We start from the raw sequence: 20456 nt of genomic DNA, 5'->3' as shown, positions 1-20456 counted from the left end.
TTCTCATTTTCCTCCTGATGTTTGATAGTTTATGTCCAATATGACTAACCTCAGTGAACTTGCATCCAGCAGGGGACACGATCTTTTCAGAAAAGACGTGGTATAGAATTTTTGTTTGATCTTAAATCTTAACGACACACTCAGTTTTGATTTTCGTGAGAGCCTTTGCCTTTCTCTGACTCTATTTAAAGCCCGTCAGGTGTAATAGAACAGCAATTCTATTACTGAGTGCGTGTGACTTGAGGGTCACCTCCATCATTGCTAGGGTACCTGCAGCGCGCAGCTGCACACACTGCATTAATATATCTCTAGATAACTAGGGGTAGGTCGCGAGGAAAGATAGAGGTGGCGGTTGTCCCCCTCCCCCCCCCGCCCCCTACACGGTCAGCGTTACCTCCCCAGGGGCGGGCCCCACCCACTGCGCCCCACCCCGCCAGGCCCCGCCCCTCCCCGCCCCGCAGCGCCGCGCCGCGCTTGCGCCACCTGCCGCTCGCTCCTGTGGGTCCCGCGCCCGGCCGGCGCCTCCGCTTCCAGCCAAGATGGCGGAGAGCGGCGAGGCTCTGGGTACGGTCCCGGAGCACGAGCGGATCTTGCAGGAGATCGAAAGCACCGACACCGCCTGCGTAGGGCCCACCCTTCGGTAAAGTTCTCATATGCCGGGGCTTTCGGGCCGCCCTGACCAGGGACTCCTTAGGAACCGGGTGGGGCGTCCGCTGCCGGGTGCGCGCGCGTCGGCCCGACAGGTGGTGCGCGCGGGGGCGGGCGCTCGTGGGATGCGGGACCCGAAGGACCGGGGCACCTGTCACCGCGCCGCCTGTGGGTGTGGCTGTCAGGGTGTCTCTGACCCCGGGAGCCGCCCCAGCCTGGGGCTTTGATGCCCTGAGGCCCTGACCCCTCGGCGGAGGCTGTCTGCGCTTTGCTGGGGACGAAGGTCACCTGCAGGTGGCTGGAGTGACTGATCCTGGGTGCCAAGTTGCGCGCTGCTGGAAACCCCAGCGCACAGACTGCTCCGGGCATGGGAGAATTGAAATTGAGCGGGAGACGCCAGCACCCTTCTCCCTCGCTGCAGCAGCACCCTTCTCCCCGGGCGAGACGCGAGCGTGGGCTGACAGCTCGGGTTCATGCTGGGGTGACGATGCTCTTGGGACAGGAAGCCTTTACTTATTGACAAACGTTTTGTTGATTTTGTATTAAAATTTCAGCATATTTATAATGGATCTAAACCCACACTCTTTAGGAATAATAGTACCAGGTAATGAATAGTCCACACCAGACGGAATACTTGCTGCCCCCATAGACAGGTACTGGTACAGAGCCATTAACCATTAACACTAGGTTAGACACTTGAAGGATTACGATTTTATCTTTCGCAGTTAGGATGAATGAACTTGTGGTTCATTAAGGGAATTTGAGACGGATTGTGCTTTGTCAGTAGTCTTTCTTCAGGATTCACTTCCTGGAAATGGAACTCTGTTTTCCATTTCCAACGTAAATGTAGATAAAATGAAGTCAGTTCCACTTGTAAATTGACTTTACCCCAGGGAGCCAGATCATCTGGTGTGTTTCTTGTTTCTTTCCCATAAACCTGTCACCGATGACTGCAAAAATCATTTAACCCCCTTGGCCTTGTTTCTGTATTTGTAGAACGGGGTCAGGGTAGGGGGTTATTTAGAACTTGAGAGACTTTGCCCGTTTATTCTCTACGTCTAAGCACTTAATAGGCAGGCTACATGTTTTTATTACAGAAAGTTCCTGCTATGATACGGAAAGGCTCCATTAGTATCTTTTACTTTTCTTTTTCTTTCTTTTGTTTTTGTTTTCGAGACAGGGTTTCTCTGTATAGCCCTGGCTGTCCTGGAACTCACCTTGTAGACCAGGCTGTCCTCAAATTCAGAGGTTTACCTTCCTCTGTCTCCCAAGTGCTGGAATTAACGGTGTCACCACCAATGCCTAGCTCCTTTTGTTAATTTTCTTACATGAATCTCTTCATCAGATTTTACAGATACAGTAGTAATAAAGGAATCAGACTCAAAGAAAACTTTGTGACATCTAGATCCCACTGAAGGACCTCTCCTGTCTCATAGGACAGCCATTCCTTAACGTGTTCATGAACCAGTTTATTTGCAATTCAGTACTGCATTTATTTGCCAGGAAATGCACTTTTGTCTTCGGTAGCTGCCCAGCCAATGAAGGTGGAATAGAAAATGAGTTATCGGGGTTGGGGATTTAGCTCAGTGGTAGGGCCCTGGGTTCGGGCCTCAGCTCAAAAAAAAAAAAAAAAAAAAAAAAAAGAAAAAGAAAAAGAAAATGAGTTATCTTGGAGTGTTACTCGTGGTCTTCAGGACACTGGAAATCAAGTCCCTTTGTTGGACCTTAGGAATGACACATATCAGGACTGGCCATCACCTGATAGGAGTGGCATGTAGCAGAGGTCAGCAGTTTAAAAATTGTTGAGACTCTTTCTTTGAATTGCCTTGGCTGTCCTGGAACTCACCATGTAGATGAGGCTGGCCTTGAACTCATCAAGATCTACCTGCCTCTGCCACAGCTTGGGGAGATTAAAGGTCTGTGCTACCATTCTGGTCAAGTTTTAAATTACACATTGTCTAGTTTAAGCAGAAGGTTTTTTGTTGTCGTTGTTGCTTTGTTTAGTTTTGTTTACTTTGCTTTGCTTTTTGAGACAGAGTAACTATGTGTGTGTCCTGGTTTTATCCAGCTTGCTAAATGACCAGGCTGGTCCTGAGTGTGTAGCCTCTTGCTGCCTTTTTCCCAGCTGCTGGGATTACAGGCTTGTACCACCACGCCTATCTTAGAGGGAGTATAAGTATTGGTTGAGTGTGGTGGGCTGTGATCCTAAGACTTGGGAGTCTGAGACTCTTACCTCAAATGAAAGGATACTGTGTCATCCGTTTCTTTGCAACATTGACTTATTTAGGAAGGTTGGGCGAGGTGGCCAAACACCCTGAAGTCCATTAGAGAGCAGTCAAGTGGCTGTGCAGGTGCATAGTACATAAGGGATTGGATACTAGTGTTTCTTTAGAGTTTCTTTCTTGTATGATAACTAGATTATAGGCAGAGTTGTGATTCTTGCCGTAGCCTTCCTCTGTTCTCCTCAGCAGTGTGGCTGCACCTCACCTAGCGATCTGAGCAGGGCCCCAAAGAACAAAAGAGCTCTCTCTTGGAATTATTTTTATTATTTATTATTTTATTTTATTTATGGGTATGAGTATTTTTCCTGCATATATGTCTGCACTATTTGTGAGCCTGGTGCTGAGGATGTCAGATCTCCGGGAGCTGGTGTTACGGACTCCACGTTGCAAGGCGCCACATGGGTACTGGGAATTGAACCTGGGTCTTCTAGAAGAGCAGCCAGTGCTCTTAACCTCTGAGCCCCCTCTCCAGCTCCTGAGTTCTCTCTTGGTGTGCTGGAACATGGGTCTTCTTTTATCTTTGAATACTGGAACTTCTGGAGTCCTTCTGTACTCTGAGACTTATGTGGGAGCCCCTGTGGTTCCCCAGATTCCTGATTTCCACAGAATTGTATTCCTGGTTCTGGTTCTCCAGCTTGTACAGAGTCTGTCATGGCAGCTTCTACCTTCCAGAATAGAACAACCTAATTCTACATTAAGGTTTTTATCATCATCATCATCATCTTCTTCTTCATCATTTCATCTTATTTCTCTCTTTCCTCCCCTCTCTCCTTCCCTCCCCCTTCTTTCCCTTTTCTTTTTCTTTGAAGATGAGGTCTCACTCTATTACAGAGAATGATCTCCGACTTCTTGGACTCAAGTAATTCTGTCTCAGCCTCCTGAATGCTGGGATTATAGTGTGTGTTGCCATGTCTTAACATGGCTTTAATTTTTTAAAATTTAAATATTACATATATATTTGTATGTGCATATGGTATACCCCCTCAATGTGTGTGTGAGAGTGTATATGAGTGTGTGTGTGTATGAGTGTGTGTGTGTATGTGTGTATGAGAGTGGTGTATGAGAGAGTGTGTGTTTGTGTGTGTGTGAGTGTGTGTGTGAGTGTGTGAGTATGTGTGTGAGAATGTGTGAGAATGTGTGTGTGTGTGTGTGTGTGTATGCATATGCACAGGCACAGGCCTTGGTGTGCATGTGGAAGTCACAGAATTTTTTGCATTCCACGTTATTTGGATTCCAGAGACTGAACTCAGGCTGACAGGCTTGCACAGCAAGTACTTTTACCTCCCGAGCCGTCTTGCTGGTCCTCACCTTCAATTTTTAATGCAGTGATATTGATAACAGTAGTCCACGTAAACAAAAACCTTTTGGGCTTTTGTATAAGTTTTTGAAGTGTGAAAGAGAAAAAAAAAACGAGAATTACTTTTTAACTTCCTTTTTTCTTTCTCTTCTCTTCTCCTCTCACTTTGCTTCGGACTTCCTATGTAGCCCAGACCAGCCTGGAGTTCACTATAGTTCTCCTCCATCAGCTTTCTGAAGGCTGAGATTCCAAAGATTGGCCACCAACTCTAGAAAACACTTTAAAAATGCAGTCGTGTTCTCTGTCACTGTTTTTCCTAGTATGACTTTAACTACTGGTTATAATTTCAATTTTCAGTCAGTGACTATGTTTCACTTTGAAACCACTGGGGCCATCCTACAACCAGACTGGTGAAGTCCGTGAGCCCACAACCTTCTGGAGTGACAAGCATCTTTTGCACAGGTTCATAAGGTGGAGGGAACCGAAAGTGTAGTCACTTTCAGTCACTGTGGTAGATAAAGCCTCTGCAGGACATACAGAAAGGAGAGACAGAAGCGTTTGATTCAGCTGTGTTTGACAGTCAGTTTCCTGGTATTATGTTGCACTTGCAATCAGATGATTAAAGGATTATTCATTATATATCTAGGTTTTAAAGTTACCCGAAGTCTGGTAATTATTTTTAGACATGGTAAAAAGTGGTAGAAGAATGATTCAGTTTATTTGACTACAAACTTGGTGTCTTACTGAGGGTTTACTGCTGTGAACAGACACCATGACCAAGGCAACTCTTATAAGGACATTTAATTGGGGCTGGCTTACAGGTTCACAGGTTCAGTCCATTATCATCAAGGCGGGATCATGACAGCATCCAGGCAGGCATGGTGCAGTAGCTGAGAGCTCTACATCTTTATCTGAAGGCTGCCTGTGGAAGACTGGCTTCCGGGCAGCTAGGATGAGGCTGTTAAGCCCACACCCACAGTGACACACTTCCTCCAACAAGGCCACACCTCCAAATACTGCCACTCCCTGGGCTGAGCATATTCAAACCACCACATTTGCCTTTTTATGATCTTAAATATTATTAGAGTAATGCTAACATATTGGTCAGAAAGTATATACTTAGGAAAATCTTAGTTGAGTAAAATGATCATACCAAGAAACAGCCAAGGTTATAAATTAATTATCAAACTAGGGTTGTTTGCCAAAGCTCTACTGTCATGGAACCTTGAGCATTTAAATATTTCAGAGTTAATTTCTGTAGGGAGATTTTTTTCAGCTAGCACATGTAGTACAGTGAAAGTCCAATTTCCTTATTTTAATGGAATTTTGAATTGTCCGTTAAGTTACTAACTTTTTCTTTCTTTGAGGCAGTTGTAGTTCAGTTCTGCACTCTGTAATACCTCCTGCCTCAGCCTGCTGAATGCCGGCACTGAAGGTGTGTACCCCCAGACTTGGCTGGCACTGAAGGTGTTCTCCCCCCACCCCGGGGTGGGGGGTTGCCTTCCCCTTGTTTTAATGCCCATTTTTATCAGTGAGCCAGCTGGAACAGTGCTCCTTTAAATTGAGACTTCATAATAATATAAATTACGGATGCTCTCCAAAGACAGGTCACTTTACAGGCAGAATGATAGGTAAAACCTTTCTGATTATGAGTTTGTTTTAGTAACCTCAGTCAAGAGACATGAGAGTCACAGAGGTAGAAAAGCTTACTGGTCTGCGATTTAGAGAGCTAGATGGCTCAGGAAAGCGCTTGCCGGACAGGTGTGAGGACTAAGGTTAGATTAGAAGTTGTTAAACTCCATGAAATACGTTAAGGAAGACCCCTGGTGTGGCCCTCTGCCATCCACGCAGGTGCATGTGCATAGCACAAGCTCAGCAATGTGCATCTCACCGCCTCCCTCCCGGCAACACACACACACACACACACACCCACACACACCACACACACACACACACACACACACACACACACACACACACACACGGAGCAAGCAAAACCAAAACAGCGTACTGATCCAGACACCACACCTAGGCCCTTGGTGGCTATAAAATCCTTAACTAGATTCCTGGAAGATATCTGCTTTTTCCTAGAAATGACACAATTAGCCAATCCATTTTCCTCTCTTCTTTTACCCTTTGTGTCTCCCGACTCCAGCACACCGAGAAACTGATTTTCAAGTCTGTTTCCCACATGTCTCATTCTTGCACAAGTTAAAACAACTTGACAGAGGAATTCCCCAAGTGGCTTGTTTTCCAAAGTACCGAGAACAAAACCCTAAGTTCCCCTAGGTCTTGTAACTCAGCAAGACTTGTGAATGTGGAAATAATAGTGCCCAATCACATTCTGCTTTAAAAGGTAAATCCAGATGAGATAAAAAGAAAAAAAAAACTCTTCTGTTCCTCAGTTGGAGGTTGGTCTTGTTACTGGTTCCATAATTTTGAGAGGGGAAAAGGTATGTTTGATGGAAACAAAACAAAAACAAACAAACAAAACCTGGTAATAGTTTCAGAGCTTTCCAGAAATTTCTGTGTATGACTGTGTTTAACACACCACTCATGTATTCATTTCCTCCTGTGGAGCAGGTCTCAGAGCCAAGCAGGGGGTCCTCCATAACGCTGGGCCAGTACCACACCCTTAGGAACCGCTAGCCTCTCTGGAAGGTTGGCATTGTAATTTGTGGGGTTCATATCTAGTAGAGTCCATTGGTGTCTCATCTTCCTTATCTGCTTAGCATCTTCTGGTACCCTGAAAGCTACCTGTCAGAGAGGAAGCTTTTAGCTCAGTCCTAGCTTACAGTCTACATAGCTTGTACCCAAGGTGTCTTCAGCCGCAGGTCTTACTGTCTAGTTCTGGTGGGTAATCAAGAGAAATGGAGAGATGGCTCAGCAGTTAAGAGCACTGATTGCTCTTCCAGAGGTCCTGAGTTCAATTCCCAGCAACCACATGGTGGCTCACAACCATCTGTAATGGGGTCTGATGCCCTCTTCTGGTGGGTCTGAAAATAGCTACAATAGCTATAGTGTACTCCTATACATAAAATAAATAATAGAGAGAGAGAGAGAGAGAGAGAGAGAGAGATTGAGAAATGGAAGGTAGCTTGTGTTCTGAGGGCCTCTGGGGCCTCCTTTACCATACAAAGAGGGACCCTGTTATCTGATACTGAGTTTCTGTTTGATAAACAGTGGCTTCTAGGAGCAGTGTTACCTAGAGTCATACAGGTTATATCTCTCTTGAACTAAGTTTCTCTTTACTTATTTTTTTTTTTTTTTTTAAGATTTATTTATTTATTATATATAAGTACACTGTAGCTGTCTTCAGACACACCAGAAGAGGGCATCGGATCTCTTTACAGATGGTTGTGAGCCACCATGTGGTTGCTGGGAATTGAACTCATGACCTCTGGAAGAGCAATGGGTGCTCTTAACCTCTGAGCCATCTCTCAGCCCTCTTTACTTATTTTTAAATTGACTTACAAACTAGTGGGTTCTGTGTGGCTTTTTCTTGTTTCTTTTTTTTTCACTTCACCTAACACCCTCCCTTCCTGCTCCTTCTTTTCCTCTGTCTCCCAGCCCCCATTCCTGATTGAACTTGTCTACCTTCTGTGCTCCCTCTTTGTGTTTTCAAATTACCAATGTCCTACTGGTCACACGCTGTCCCCGATGCACAAAGTGGACTCTTTCTAGATTTTTTTTTTACAGGCACTCCAAGTAAAATACATAATACTAAAGATTCAAAGCTAGGACCCTTCCTTTATCAGAGAAATCTGTGGGTTTGTTCTCTTGGCCTGGGTTTCCTTGCTTAGTATAACTTTCCTGGTGTCCCACGCACGACTTTTCGCCGGCAAGAAGCACGCGAGACATAGAAATTCTTACTATGAGTGACTTTTATTCCTGTCTATTCCTCTCTCATGGTGGAAGCCCCGCTTGCGCCGCCAGGCGCACCCTATTTATCCCCCCGTGCACGCACCCACACCTGATTGGTTGCTTACTCATGACCTCATCAGGTGCGCCCCTGAAATGGGCAAAAGACCTGGCAAGAAGGCACTCTTGCACATGCGCTGATTAACCTCCCCATAGGGAGCGGCTTGCAGCGGTAAAAGGCTAGCGCGCCATCTTGACTGACCTGGCCTTCCACGTGGGGCGCAGTGGAAGCCAGCGCCATCTAGTGGTGGCGAATGTTATTCGACCCTCTACATCTCACCTTTTTATTTATAAATTTTATAGCAGTCATGATCACCCATATCGCGTGCAATGAGGAAACCTCAGCGATGTGCAGGGGCTGATCAAAGGAAATCACTGAGTCTCTCTCAATCCCAGTGCAATGATCCACAGATCTATGGGGTGCAAGAGCAGAGAACTCAGAATACATAGAGAGACCCTCTCCTCCCAGTGCAAATGGACCCACAGGTCCTTGGGGTGCAGGAGCAGGGAACTCAGATACAGAGTAAGTCCTGAGCAAGATAACCAAATTCAGTGGAGGCCCTTTGTACAATGGCCATAAGTGCTTGAGTGAATAACGGCCTTGTCACATTATTTTGAGGTCTGAGTTTGCAAACCAACCAATGGTATGAATACTGATCCACAGCATAGGGCTGTATCAAACAGAGCCACTCCCGATAAGTAGTGGGCACCTCATTTGGTCCTCCTCAGCTGTTGCCACCAAGGGCCATGGTCAAGCCACTCCTATAATGAAATTTAGAATTCCCAATTGTTAGTAACTACTCCAGAAAGTTCACCCACTGTACTTGTCTAACAATAGGGGAGGATAACTCAGACACTGCAGACACAATGTCTGCAGCAGTAATGGCTGCTACAATAGCAGCGAAAATGTCAAGGTCTTTTCCAGGACAGTTCAGGATCAGTCATTTTTCTCTGGAACAACCAGCAGACAATGGAACCAATTTCTGAGATCTGTATGACCAGGACAGAGTTCTCCAGTCATTGTAGCTTTACACAGGTGGCTTTCTGTGAAGCTACAGTCTGTAAAATAGCAACACCAGTTACCAGTTAAGGCAGCAAGAGTCACCAGGAAATGAAGGGACAGGGTAACAGCTGGAATCAGTAAGCAGCAGTGTACAGAGTCTGGCGAGGCCACAGTGGGACGGGAACACACGCAGCGGTAACACTGACTGCAGCAACGGCAAGATTTCTGTGATGACAAAAGGTGAAGGGGGGATTTTCCGCCTTCCTTTCAGGGCAGAGGAATGACTCTAGGGACCCGAACCACGAGAGCTGAATCTTCATGTAACCAGGATCAGCAAGTCTCAGCAACCACCCAGGCAGCTGGCACACTCTTGTAGCATCCTGTAGAAAAAACACAAACATTCCCTCTTCCCCATATAAAATATCTGGACAGGATCATGTCAATATGTGGATCTCTCTATTTCACCTAGGCAGGAGTATGCCTAGTTGTAGGGTGCCATAAACTTTGGCATCCAAATTTTAAAATTGAAATAAAAGGAGTATTATTAGCATTCAGGGATATCTCCCCCTTTTATTTATTAAAATTATTAAAATATTATTTCTTAAGATAAGTCCTCGAGGATTAAATTGAGGACACTGAGCACTTGTATTTATAATTTGACTTGTATACCAAATTATTGTTTCTAGCATTATTGTTTTGGATATATAAAGAATGAGATTTTTTTCACTAATTTTTTCTTATGTAAGGCCTAATCTGTCTGGTATCTGTCCTCCCTAGTTAAGGAGTCTAGGCAATCCAGTTTGAGTTCTTAAATGTCCTATAAAGGAACAGTATTTAGTGCTCTTAACCACTAAGCCATCTCTCCAGCACCTCACAAACTTTATTTGTCTAAACATAAGCATTAATTAGAAATGCCAAATCCTGTAAACAAGGTCCAGATTTAGCCTTATCTAGAAATCTGAGTTGGCAGGGTGAGGCTGGGCGTTGAAAGTAAGCAAATGGAGTCTTCCTCTTTTCGTGAGGGTGTGTTATCAACTCCATTACCATTTTCAAAGAGCTGGGTCTATGGTATTGTTTAGTTCTCTGAGCCAGAGCACTGAAAGGACAGTGAGTTGTCAGACAATTTACACTGGAATCACTCACTGATTTCAAGTAGAAAACCTGTCTCCAATAAAGCATTAAGTGATTGAAATCAATTGTAAACCACAAACCACACAATGACTATCAGTATATGAAGTGAAAGCTTGATTTTTACATTTTAAAAACAGCGGCTAAAGCATGGAATTTAATAATCTGTGCTGAAGCAGCAGAAACTCAAGAAAATAAGCAAGTGATCCAATTATATCTGTAGCCTTTTCATTAGATGAACCACCTATAAATATTCTACAAAAGCATGTAAAAAGTAAAATTATCAATTTTGCCTGAAATTTGTATAAGTAATAGGCCAAATATCAGTATTTTGTAATAACCAATTAAATTGTTGTTTGGACTAAGGTATGTTTCACCAGGTTTCTTTTTAAAATACTTCCATGACTCTAGCCTACAATTCTGTATTAACACAGCTGAAGTTTTATCTCCAATGTGCATAACAAAGACCTAAGTCCTCTGGTAAGGGGAGGTACTTAGCCAATTAACATATCTTTAGAAGCTTGAAATTAGCTTCAAATATTCTTTTTTGGAGTAGTGTAACATGCTACTCCCCAAATATTAAAGCTCATTTTGAGAGCAAATGTTTGTAGTAAAAATTTCCATATACACTGAAAGATTCAAAGTTCTAACTTCTTACATTGAAAAGCAACAAAATTACATAATATAAGGCTATTAGCCACTTTTAATGATATCACTCTATGGGCTCTCTAAAATTATAAGCAAGCTCACAAAATAAAACTCACAATCGCCAGGATGTAAACAAACTGCATAAAAACAATCCTCTAAATCTATCTTGAAATGGCAGTTGGAGTAAGCAAACAAGCTGTAATGTTCTCATAAGTTCTAAAACCTCATCAATCCTTTCTAAATCTTGTAACAATCTCTATCCAATACAATCTCTACCTGTTTGATTTTTATTCAATTATAAATAAATTTGAGTTAGTCAATGTAACACTGGCAATCCTTAATCACAATCTTAAATTCTCCTTGTAACAGCAGACCACCACCACAAGGTCACCTGAGCTCTTAGTATGTGACTAGGCAGCTGTTCTCCGGGCAGTGGAAATTAGCATTAGAATACAGATAACTTCAGGGCAAGCCACACCTATGGAAAGCAAAACTCAACCCCCAACAACAATCTAGTCACCAAGGCACCACAAGTCTATCTATTATGTTGTAAAGTTTGACTATCAATTTTACATTTGAACGCACAATGGCGCGGTCTCTAATACCTCACAACGAGAGACAATGTCCTAAATTCTTTTAGAAGCCTGGTTTCTAGCATAAGAATTCCATAAAAACATTACCTCCATTTAGACCTGTCTCACTAGGGTGGCCCAATGTGACGTGTATCTAGAATTACTTCATCTAAATTACAGTTTTAAGCCAACTTTCTGTTACCAATATTATACCTTTTTAACCATATCCAATAACTTGAAAGCCAATAGTCCACAACCAAGGCAAGCAGAGCATATTTATACATTTAAAACCAATGAGAAACAAAATTGAAGTGGCTACACATATCAAACACCATTTTTACCTTTTTAGCTATGATTTTAAGAGATGCACCTTGTCACCTGTTGAGTCAATTAACCAGTCAGGGATTTTTCTAAGAGAAACAGCTATCAACTCTTGTACCAAAAAAGCTGAGAAGCTGTTAGCACCTTTAAGATCAGCCCGTGTAGACGCTTAGCCAGCTTCTAAGCCGCTCCTCCAGCTAATCTAGACACCTGGCTCTAGGCACAGGGCTTTAAAGACCTGATTGAAACTGTTTTTCTATTCATTTGTTCCCTTTTGAAACGAAGTTAAAACCAAGTCAAGGTGTGCACGACCGGCAGATAAGGTTTTTACCATTTTTCTTTTGAACATGAAACGTAAAACATTTAAACAACGAGAAACAAAAATCACAGACATAAACTGACAGACATGGAGACATCCTGGTGCACCAGAGACAAACAATAGACAAAGAGGGAAAAAACCAGATGGTGTCCACGGTGACTATCCACTCGGGTGGAGTTGATATGGGCGATGGATTGTCTCAATTCCTGGACTAGTCCACCAGCGTGTTGAAACCCAATTCCTGTAAGATACTAAGATATATTATCTGAGCGGCACGACCGACATTTGCCAATGGTATGGAAGTGAAACACAGCCCTGAATATTTTTTACTCACAACCCAATTACATAAACTCCATCAGGCTGTGCACGGGCACTGAGATGTCCTTTTATTTGATTCTCCTGAATAAATTTTCAGGCGGTCTGCCTCGATCAAATCTGATCAGCATGACTCTGTAAAGCTGTCGAGTCAGCGCACGGACGCCGCGGCTTCCCGAGAGCCGGCGCCGGAGCTTAAGTACACCTTTTATAAGCATCAAGACAAAGTTTTTCTGCCAACATACTGTGTTCCTTTTACCTCCTCTTTTATTCTCTCCCGGGACATTCTTTTCCCAACTTCTCACCTCCGAATTGGAGGGGACTGCTACTTGAGATCGATCAGTTTCCTTTTCTCGTTGCAACTTTTCACTACCCCCTGTTTCTGACCATCTTTTCCGCCCTCGCCCCAACACTCTCCGCTTTGTTGTTTTAACTGAGCAGTTCCCACGCGACCTCTGAAGCCGTTTGGTGGTAGCTAGAAACTCAAAGGTCAATAGAAAAGGCCCGGGGGTTGCCAGAGCACCCCCGGCGGCACCTGCCGCGTCCGGCAGTGGTAAGAGTTGGAGCAGATCAAGGCTAGCCATGGTCTCTCAGGGTCTTACCCCACTCATAGCTTCTGAATTTCTCCCACGAAATGGAGGCTTCCCGTGGCACCGGCGATGTTTTTATCCGGGTTTTGCACCAAATGTCCCCATACGACTTCCCGCCCGGCAAAAACCACCTTGAGACATAGAAATTCTTACTATGAGTGACTTTTTATTCCTGTCTATTCCTCTCTCATGGTGGAAGCCCGCTTGCCGCCAGGCGCACCCTATTTATCCCCCGTGTACCGCACCCACACCTGATTGGTTGCTTACTCATGACCTCATCAGGTACGCCCCTGAAATGGGCAAAGACCTGGCAAGAAGGCACTCTTGCACATGCGACAGTTAACCTCCCCATGGGGAGCCGGCCTGCGCGGTAAAGGCTAGCGCCATCTTGACTGACCTGGCCTTCCACGTGGGGCGCAGTGGAAGCCAGCGCCATCTAGTGGTGGCGAATGTTATTGCGGCCCTCTACATCCTGGGTAATTTTACTACTGTGGTTTAGCTAAATGATCATGACAGCAAACTGTAGTCTAAATATACTCAGAGACAAATGCTACTGTTATCCTTAATTGGAGAAGCTTCTTTTTATAGTGCCTGGTAAGTGTTCTCAGTGCTTAGAATAATTGATAGTTTAGTGCTCCGTCCTTTATTGGGCACATATACCTCCTGTTCCAAAGCTCAGGAAGCACTGTGGAAGATGGAGTGGAAAGAATGTCAGAGCCTAATGTCAGGAAGGGAAAACAGATGGGAGATCCTTGAGGTCATTCCATAGCTATTGCAAACACGATCTTACAGAGCTGTGGTTGCCAGAACTGGGCACGTTCAAGGTTGGACCTGTCAATAGCCCATCATGGATTAGGAGGGGCTAAAGGGTTCTACCTTTCCCTCCTGAACTATTGGCTACCAATAGATCCTGAGAGAAGGGCAGTTACTGCTCTTGTTGTCTACCAAGTGGTGAGCCTACCAGGCTTTAATGGACAGTCCCAAACCTGTGGCCACAGAGAGAGCACTGGGTCAAGTCCGAGGGTGCCAAAACAAAACAGAAAGGCATGGATGTGTGAAAGGGATCGGTAAGGAGGAGGGGTAATGACAGGAAATAAGAATGTATTATATACATAGATGACATCGTCAAATAACAAATGTAATAAATATTAAAAAGAAACCATAAATAAAAACAAACAAATGAGAAAACTTTCCTGCTATTAGTTGGGGACATTTAGTTTTCATTTTATTTTTTTTCTCATGCAAAAGTTTTATTTTTTTTTAAATAAAATGCAACTAACTTTTTTATTCTTTTTGCTTTTGGATTTTGTCATAGTATAGAAGTGTATGCGCATGGAAGGAAGTTTGGCCTGATTTTCTTTTGGTCCTTTTATGGTGTTATTTTTACAGTCACATCTGATTTTTTTTTTTTTCTTTTTCTTTTTTTCAGAGCTGGGGACTGAACCCAGGGCCTTGCGCTTGCTAGGCAAGCGCTCTACCGCTGAGCTAAATCCCCAACCCCCACATCTGATTCTTGATGCATATTCCTGAGATAGTGTAAGGACGGCTCTAGTTTATACTATAGCTATAGTAATCCAGATGTCTTAATGCTAATTATTAAAAGGTAGATTTGTTTTCCACATTGGCTCCAGATGTTGCTGTTCTCGGGTATTTAATTTCCATACGCAGCAGGACTGGATCTGCTCTCTCTATTCTGTTAATGTTTTATGTCTGCTCCCCTCTCGTAACGGACCCTTTAGTTATGGAGGCTTTGTTGTGTGTGCTGTTCAACTGGGCTATCTCTACCTTGTTACTCATTGTTCTTTGTTCTAGATGGTTGGGCTCTCTCCACCTTGTTACTCATTTTTTAAAGGGTTTCCTGGTAATTCTTCTAGTTCATTCTTCAAGTGAACATCATAAGCAATTTATCTAGCTCTTTAAAAAAAAGCTCGAGAGTATGTCTTTGAGATTGAGCTAAATCTGTAGATTGGTTAGGGAGAACATACATCTTGGCAGTTTTAAGACTGTCTATTCAAGAACACATTACAGCTTGAAAGTTTTCTATGGATAAATTTTAGAGCCCTTAGGATGTTGTGTAGTTGTAGTTGTGTGCCTTGTGGAGACATTTTGATCCATGACAAACGTCATACGTGATGGTGGTCCACAGATTGTAATGGAGTTGGCAATTTTCTGTTCATGACGTCATAGCACAGTGCATCAGCCTCATGTCTGTGGTGAGGCTGTGATAAAGAAATCTACTATGGTGCTGGTCATATAAAAGTAAAACTTGTAAATCGTATATTTTATAACCAGCCATTAGTGGTTCATTATTTCTACTTTTGAAATTTATTTCATTTTTAAGAGTTTTTTATTTATTATTTATGTATATATTGTTTGTGCCTGCCTGACTTTAGTGTACCACACGAATTGCAGGAACTTACCTGCAGGAGCCGGAAGAGAGGGCTTGCTGGATACTGGGAGCTGGAGTTCCAGGCAGTTGTGCAGTGCCGTGTGGGTGCTTGGAACCGAGCCTGGGTCCTCTGGATGAGCAATAGACACTCACAACCCATGAGCCACCCCTCTAGCTCCCAGATCACCATTTTAGACTCTGCCCTTTCTATTTAAAGTTAGCTGTAGAATGCTTCACTCCTTCTTTAAAAGGGGAACAAGAATACACTTAGGAGGGCATAGGGAGGCAAAGTTTAGAACAGAGGCAGAAGGAACACCCATTCAGAGCCTGCCCCACATGTGGCCCATACATATACAGCCACCAAACTAGATAAGATGGATGAAGCCAAGAAGTGCAGGCTGACAGGAACCAGATGTAGATCTCTCCTGAGAGACACAGCCGGAATACAGCAAATACATAGGCAAATGTCATCAGCAAACCGCTGAACTGAGAAGGGGACCCCCATTGAAGGAATCTTCGAAAGGACTGGAAGAGCTTGAAGGGGCTTGAGACCCCATATGAACAACAACGCCAACCAACCAGAGCTTCCAGGGACTAAGCCACTACGCAAAGACTATACATGGACTGACCCTGGGCTCCAACCTCATAGGTAGCAATGAATAGCCTAGTAAGAGCACCAGTGGAAGGGGAAGCCATTGGTCCTGCCAAGACTGAACCCCCAGTGAACGGGATTGTTGGGGAGAATGGGTAGGGGAACACCCAAATAAAAGGCGAGTAGGAGGGGTTAGGGGGATGTTGACATGGAAACCGGGAAAAGGAATAACAATTGAAATGTAAATAAGAAATACCCAAGTTAATAAAGATGGAAAAAAAAAATAAAGTTAGCTGTAAGACAGCTCTAGGTATTTTAGGAGGTGACGGCATTATTGTCATAGGAGATGACAGCTCTGTGCGTGTTATTGCCCCCAGAGGCCTTCCAGTGGGACAGGATGTAGAGGTGCAAGAGAATGATGTTGATGGTTGTAGGTAAGCCCTAGGGTCATGTGTATGCCCTTTGTGTGTGTGTGTGTGTGTGTGTGTGTGTGTGTGTGTGTGTGTCTGTGTGTGTGTGTGGTAATGGGTATTGAATCACAGTCTCCTGCTTGCTAAGCATGTAGTCTACCACTGAGTTTTATCCCTGGCCCTGTGGCTTAGTTTTCAAAAAAAAAAAAAAAAAAAAGTAAAAGAAGAAATAAAAAATAGTGTATACTATATAACTAGATGTATAGTGAGCTATGCCACCTGGCTTTGTGTAAAAAAACTCTGCAGTGTTCAACACTCAATGGCAAACTCATCTAATGATGCATTTCTGAGAACATAGTCTGTGACTTGGGGATATAACTCCATGATGATGTTTGCTTAATGCATGCTGAAGCCCCAGGCTTGATCCACAATACGACTAAAAAGAAATTAAACAAACACAAACAAGAGAGCAGTGGAGGGAGAGAGAGGTGAAGAACACAGTCCCGTCATTGAGCAGCGTTGTGACGTTTTTGATTTGTGTTATTTTAATTGGGTCTTTTCTTATGTCTTGAAACTAGTTCCATGCAGTCACAAATAAGCATGTATTAAGATGGTTCAGTTTATTTGTTAAAGGCTCTTTTCCTGGGGTGGTTCTCTTGGAAAGTGGTGAAATCTTTAAGAAGTGGAGTGTATTTTATTTAGTCAGTGTTCTCTAGAGAAACAACTTATAGACTGAATGTGTATATGTACATGATGTATAGTACATGTACATGCACATGTACATGTAATGGGGGTTTATTAGAATGGCTTACAGGCTGTGGTCCTGCTAGTCCAACAATGGTTGTCTCCCAGTCAATGGAAGGTTCAGGAATCGAGTGGCTTATTTAGTCCACAAGGTTGTATGTCTCAGCTGGTTTTCATACTCAGGAATCCCAAAAGAAGGCTCTAATGCCAGTGAAAGGAGGGACTTGTTATCCAGAACAAGCAGGTAAGGAGTCAGCAAGCTTCCTTCTTCCAGGCTCTTCTACAGGTTGCCAGCAGAAGGTGTGACCCAGATGAAAGGTGGATCTTCCCACCTCAGAGGTCTTCATCTTCCCACTTCAAGTGATTTAATTAAGGGGGAAAAAAAAAAAAAAAGAGTCCCTCACAGGTGTGCCTAGCCATTTGGGTCTCTGTTAATTCTGAATATGTAGTCAAGTTGACAACCAAGAACAACCCTCACATGGGGTGTACTGGGAGGTACTTGGGTCACCGGGGACATGCCCTAGAAGGGCGCTGTGGGACTCCAACCTCTTCCTCTTTTGCTTTCTGGAGAGCGGATTTGCTCTGCCCACTGTGCTGTGTTTTCCACCACAATGTGTTGTCTTTCCACAAGCCCAAAGCAGTGACCTCCCATACTGAGCCAGAATAAACCCTTCTTTATAGTTAATTATTTCAGATATTTCTTTATAGTGACAAGTAAGTCGCACACTCATACACACAGTCATATAGTCACACACACACACACTCACACAGTCACACACATTTACACACACCCATACCTCTACAACACTGGTAATACTTGTGCTTCTACCCCTTCTCACTACTCAGTGCTGGAGATTTAACTCAGGGCCTTGTGCAAAGTGGGCAAACTATCACTGAGCTATATCTTCAGCCCTGAATGCCAACGTTTTGACCATTAGCTTATTTAAAGTTTTATCATTTGCGGTTAAATTGTTAAGTTTAATTCTGTCAGGTGGGCTTTGTAAATATCTTTGTGGTCCTGTGATAAAATATGAGCAAAAGCAACAAAGCAACTTAAGAAAGAAGGACTTTATTTTAGCCTACGGTTGCAGAGGGGTAGAGTCCTCTTAGCAGGGAAGGCATGGTTTGGCTGTAAGAGCAGGAAGCTGGGTGATCCCACTTTACCCACACACAGGAAGCAAAGTATATAGGCTGTATACTTACTACACACACACACACACACACACACACACACACACACACACACACACAGCTATAATCCCAAGCACACCCCAGTGATATAATACTCCTTCAGCAAGCTGTGCCTCCTAAAGGTTCCATAGTCTCCTCTAACATTAGCACCACCAATGGCGATCAAATAATTGAATGCAGGAGCCAATGGAGGACATTTCTCATTTCAACCACCACAGGCTTTGGAGGCTGTGTGTGTGTGTGTGTGTGTGTGTGTGTGTGTGTGTGTGTGTGTGTGTGTGTGTTTTGTGGTGCAGTAGCCAAAGTATTAGAAACAACAAATGGGAGGAAAAATTGGTTTGGCTCATGATTTAAGGGATTTTAGGTCATTATGACAAGGGATACCAGGTAGAGCCGCTTAGTCCATTGCAGCAGGAATGTGTAAAGGCCCCTCCCATCCTGCAGGGCCAGAAAGTGAGGTGGGGACCAGGAATCATTTTCAGAGACCCAACCCTGTGACCTGCTAGGTCCCACTTCAATTAAAAATCACATTTATTTATTATTATTGTTTATGCGGGAGGTGGTACATGTGCTACAGCACATGTGTAGCGGTCAGAGGGCAACCGTGTGTAGTTGGCTCTCCTGACCTTCACATGGGCTCCGGGGATGGGAGCCAGGTTGTCAGGCTTGTGCCTTACCCACTGAGCCATCTCAGCAGCCCTAGGCTCCATCCCTAAGAGCTTCCACCAGTTGGGGAATATTCTTCACAACACTGGCCCCTGGGGGACTTTTCAACCTGTAGTAAATAAATTATGCAGTTAGAAAAGTGTTTACCTTTTCCTTCTCATTTCTTAAATCTTAGATTTTTTTCCTTTTCTGACTTAATATTCTAATGTACAAGTTGAACACAGTACAGGTTAAGTGTTTCTAATCTGAAAAATCTGATCTCCAAAATGCCCCCAAGTCTGGGACTTTTGAGACCAACATAGTGCCACAAGGGGGAGATCCCACACCGTGGTTTGTTTCACGTGCGCTTACCAGAAATAGTGCTGGGTTACATTTCAGCTCTGCGTAGGAGGCGTAAAGAAATCTAAATGCATTTCATGTCCCCTTCTCTAAGATGCGTTGTCTCACGTCTGTGCACGTTTCTCAAAATCTGAAGGAAGACGATATTGGACACCTTTGGTCCTGAGCACTTTGGGTCCTTGCATGCTGAGATGAGAGTCAGCATCTGTCTGTTCCCTGTCAGGGAGGCTTCCGGTGGCCCTGGGCAGGACAGCTCTTGTCCTGGGACTGGGGGAGTTTTTAACAAATAGGCTAAATTTTGTCCTGTATTTTTCTGCACCTTTGGGTGCTTGCTCGCTTCAACAGTGGCTAAATTGGCACTGGATTTCCTGTTAACGAAAACATCCTGGCCTTTATAGACGGTGGCTTGGTGGTGATTGTTCTTAATGTGCTTTGGGAGTTGGTGCGCTGTGGGCTTTTAAGGGTGTTTTGTCTTGTTAAGGTGAGCGCCTTGCTTCCTTGGGACGGACAGTCTGAGTCAGTGCAGTGTCTGTATCAGGAAACAAAACTGAAGCCCTCCTTCAGTTGCTGTGCTTTGCATAAACATTGACTAGACCTGCCGCTCACAGGGTTGGAGACCTTTAGAAGATCAGCCCAGAGGAGGCTTTCCATTCTGTTTCTTCTGCAGTATTCAATCTGTTTGAGGCTTTCTGTCTCTAGATGGTCAAGACGTTGTCTTTTATTAAATTATCCATCTAATCAAGCTAGAGTTAAGTATAGTATAATTGTATGACTTAATAATTTGTTCTGTTTTAATAATTCTTCCATGAGTTCTAGTCTTGGGTAATTACAAGGTCAGTCTCCGACACTCACTTAGACTTGCCTGTTAATTTGTGTGTACATTTGTGTGTTTGTGTATATGTGTGCGTGTGCATGTGGAGGCCAGAGGCCAACCTTGACTGACTGTCGTTCTGCAGGCACAGACACCTTTTTCCTGGGCCACCGTCTCTCACTAGTTTGCAACTTGCCAATTAGGCCGAGCTGGGTGGCCAGCTGGCCCCAGGGATACGCCTGCCTCTGCCTCTTCCCCCTGGTACTACAA

General features: G+C 43.9%; 1 protein-coding gene across 1 annotated transcript in view; it reads left to right on the top strand.

Moving 5' to 3' along the window:
* The first annotated feature begins 511 nt into the window (after positions 1 to 511).
* Exoc6 (exocyst complex component 6) overlaps positions 512 to 20456 on the top strand; it is a 145141-nt gene continuing 125196 nt past the window's right edge. The window contains exon 1 of the mRNA XM_032891851.1: positions 512 to 640. Within this exon, the coding sequence (XP_032747742.1) occupies positions 540 to 640 (101 nt within the window). The 5' untranslated portion in view covers positions 512 to 539. The remainder of the gene's footprint in view (positions 641 to 20456) is intronic.

The sequence above is a fragment of the Rattus rattus genome, chromosome 2, assembly GCF_011064425.1.
Source record: "Rattus rattus isolate New Zealand chromosome 2, Rrattus_CSIRO_v1, whole genome shotgun sequence".
NCBI lineage: Eukaryota > Metazoa > Chordata > Mammalia > Rodentia > Muridae > Rattus > Rattus rattus.
The sequence above is the reverse complement of the archived record's forward strand: the minus strand, read 5'-3'. Positions and strand labels throughout refer to the sequence as shown.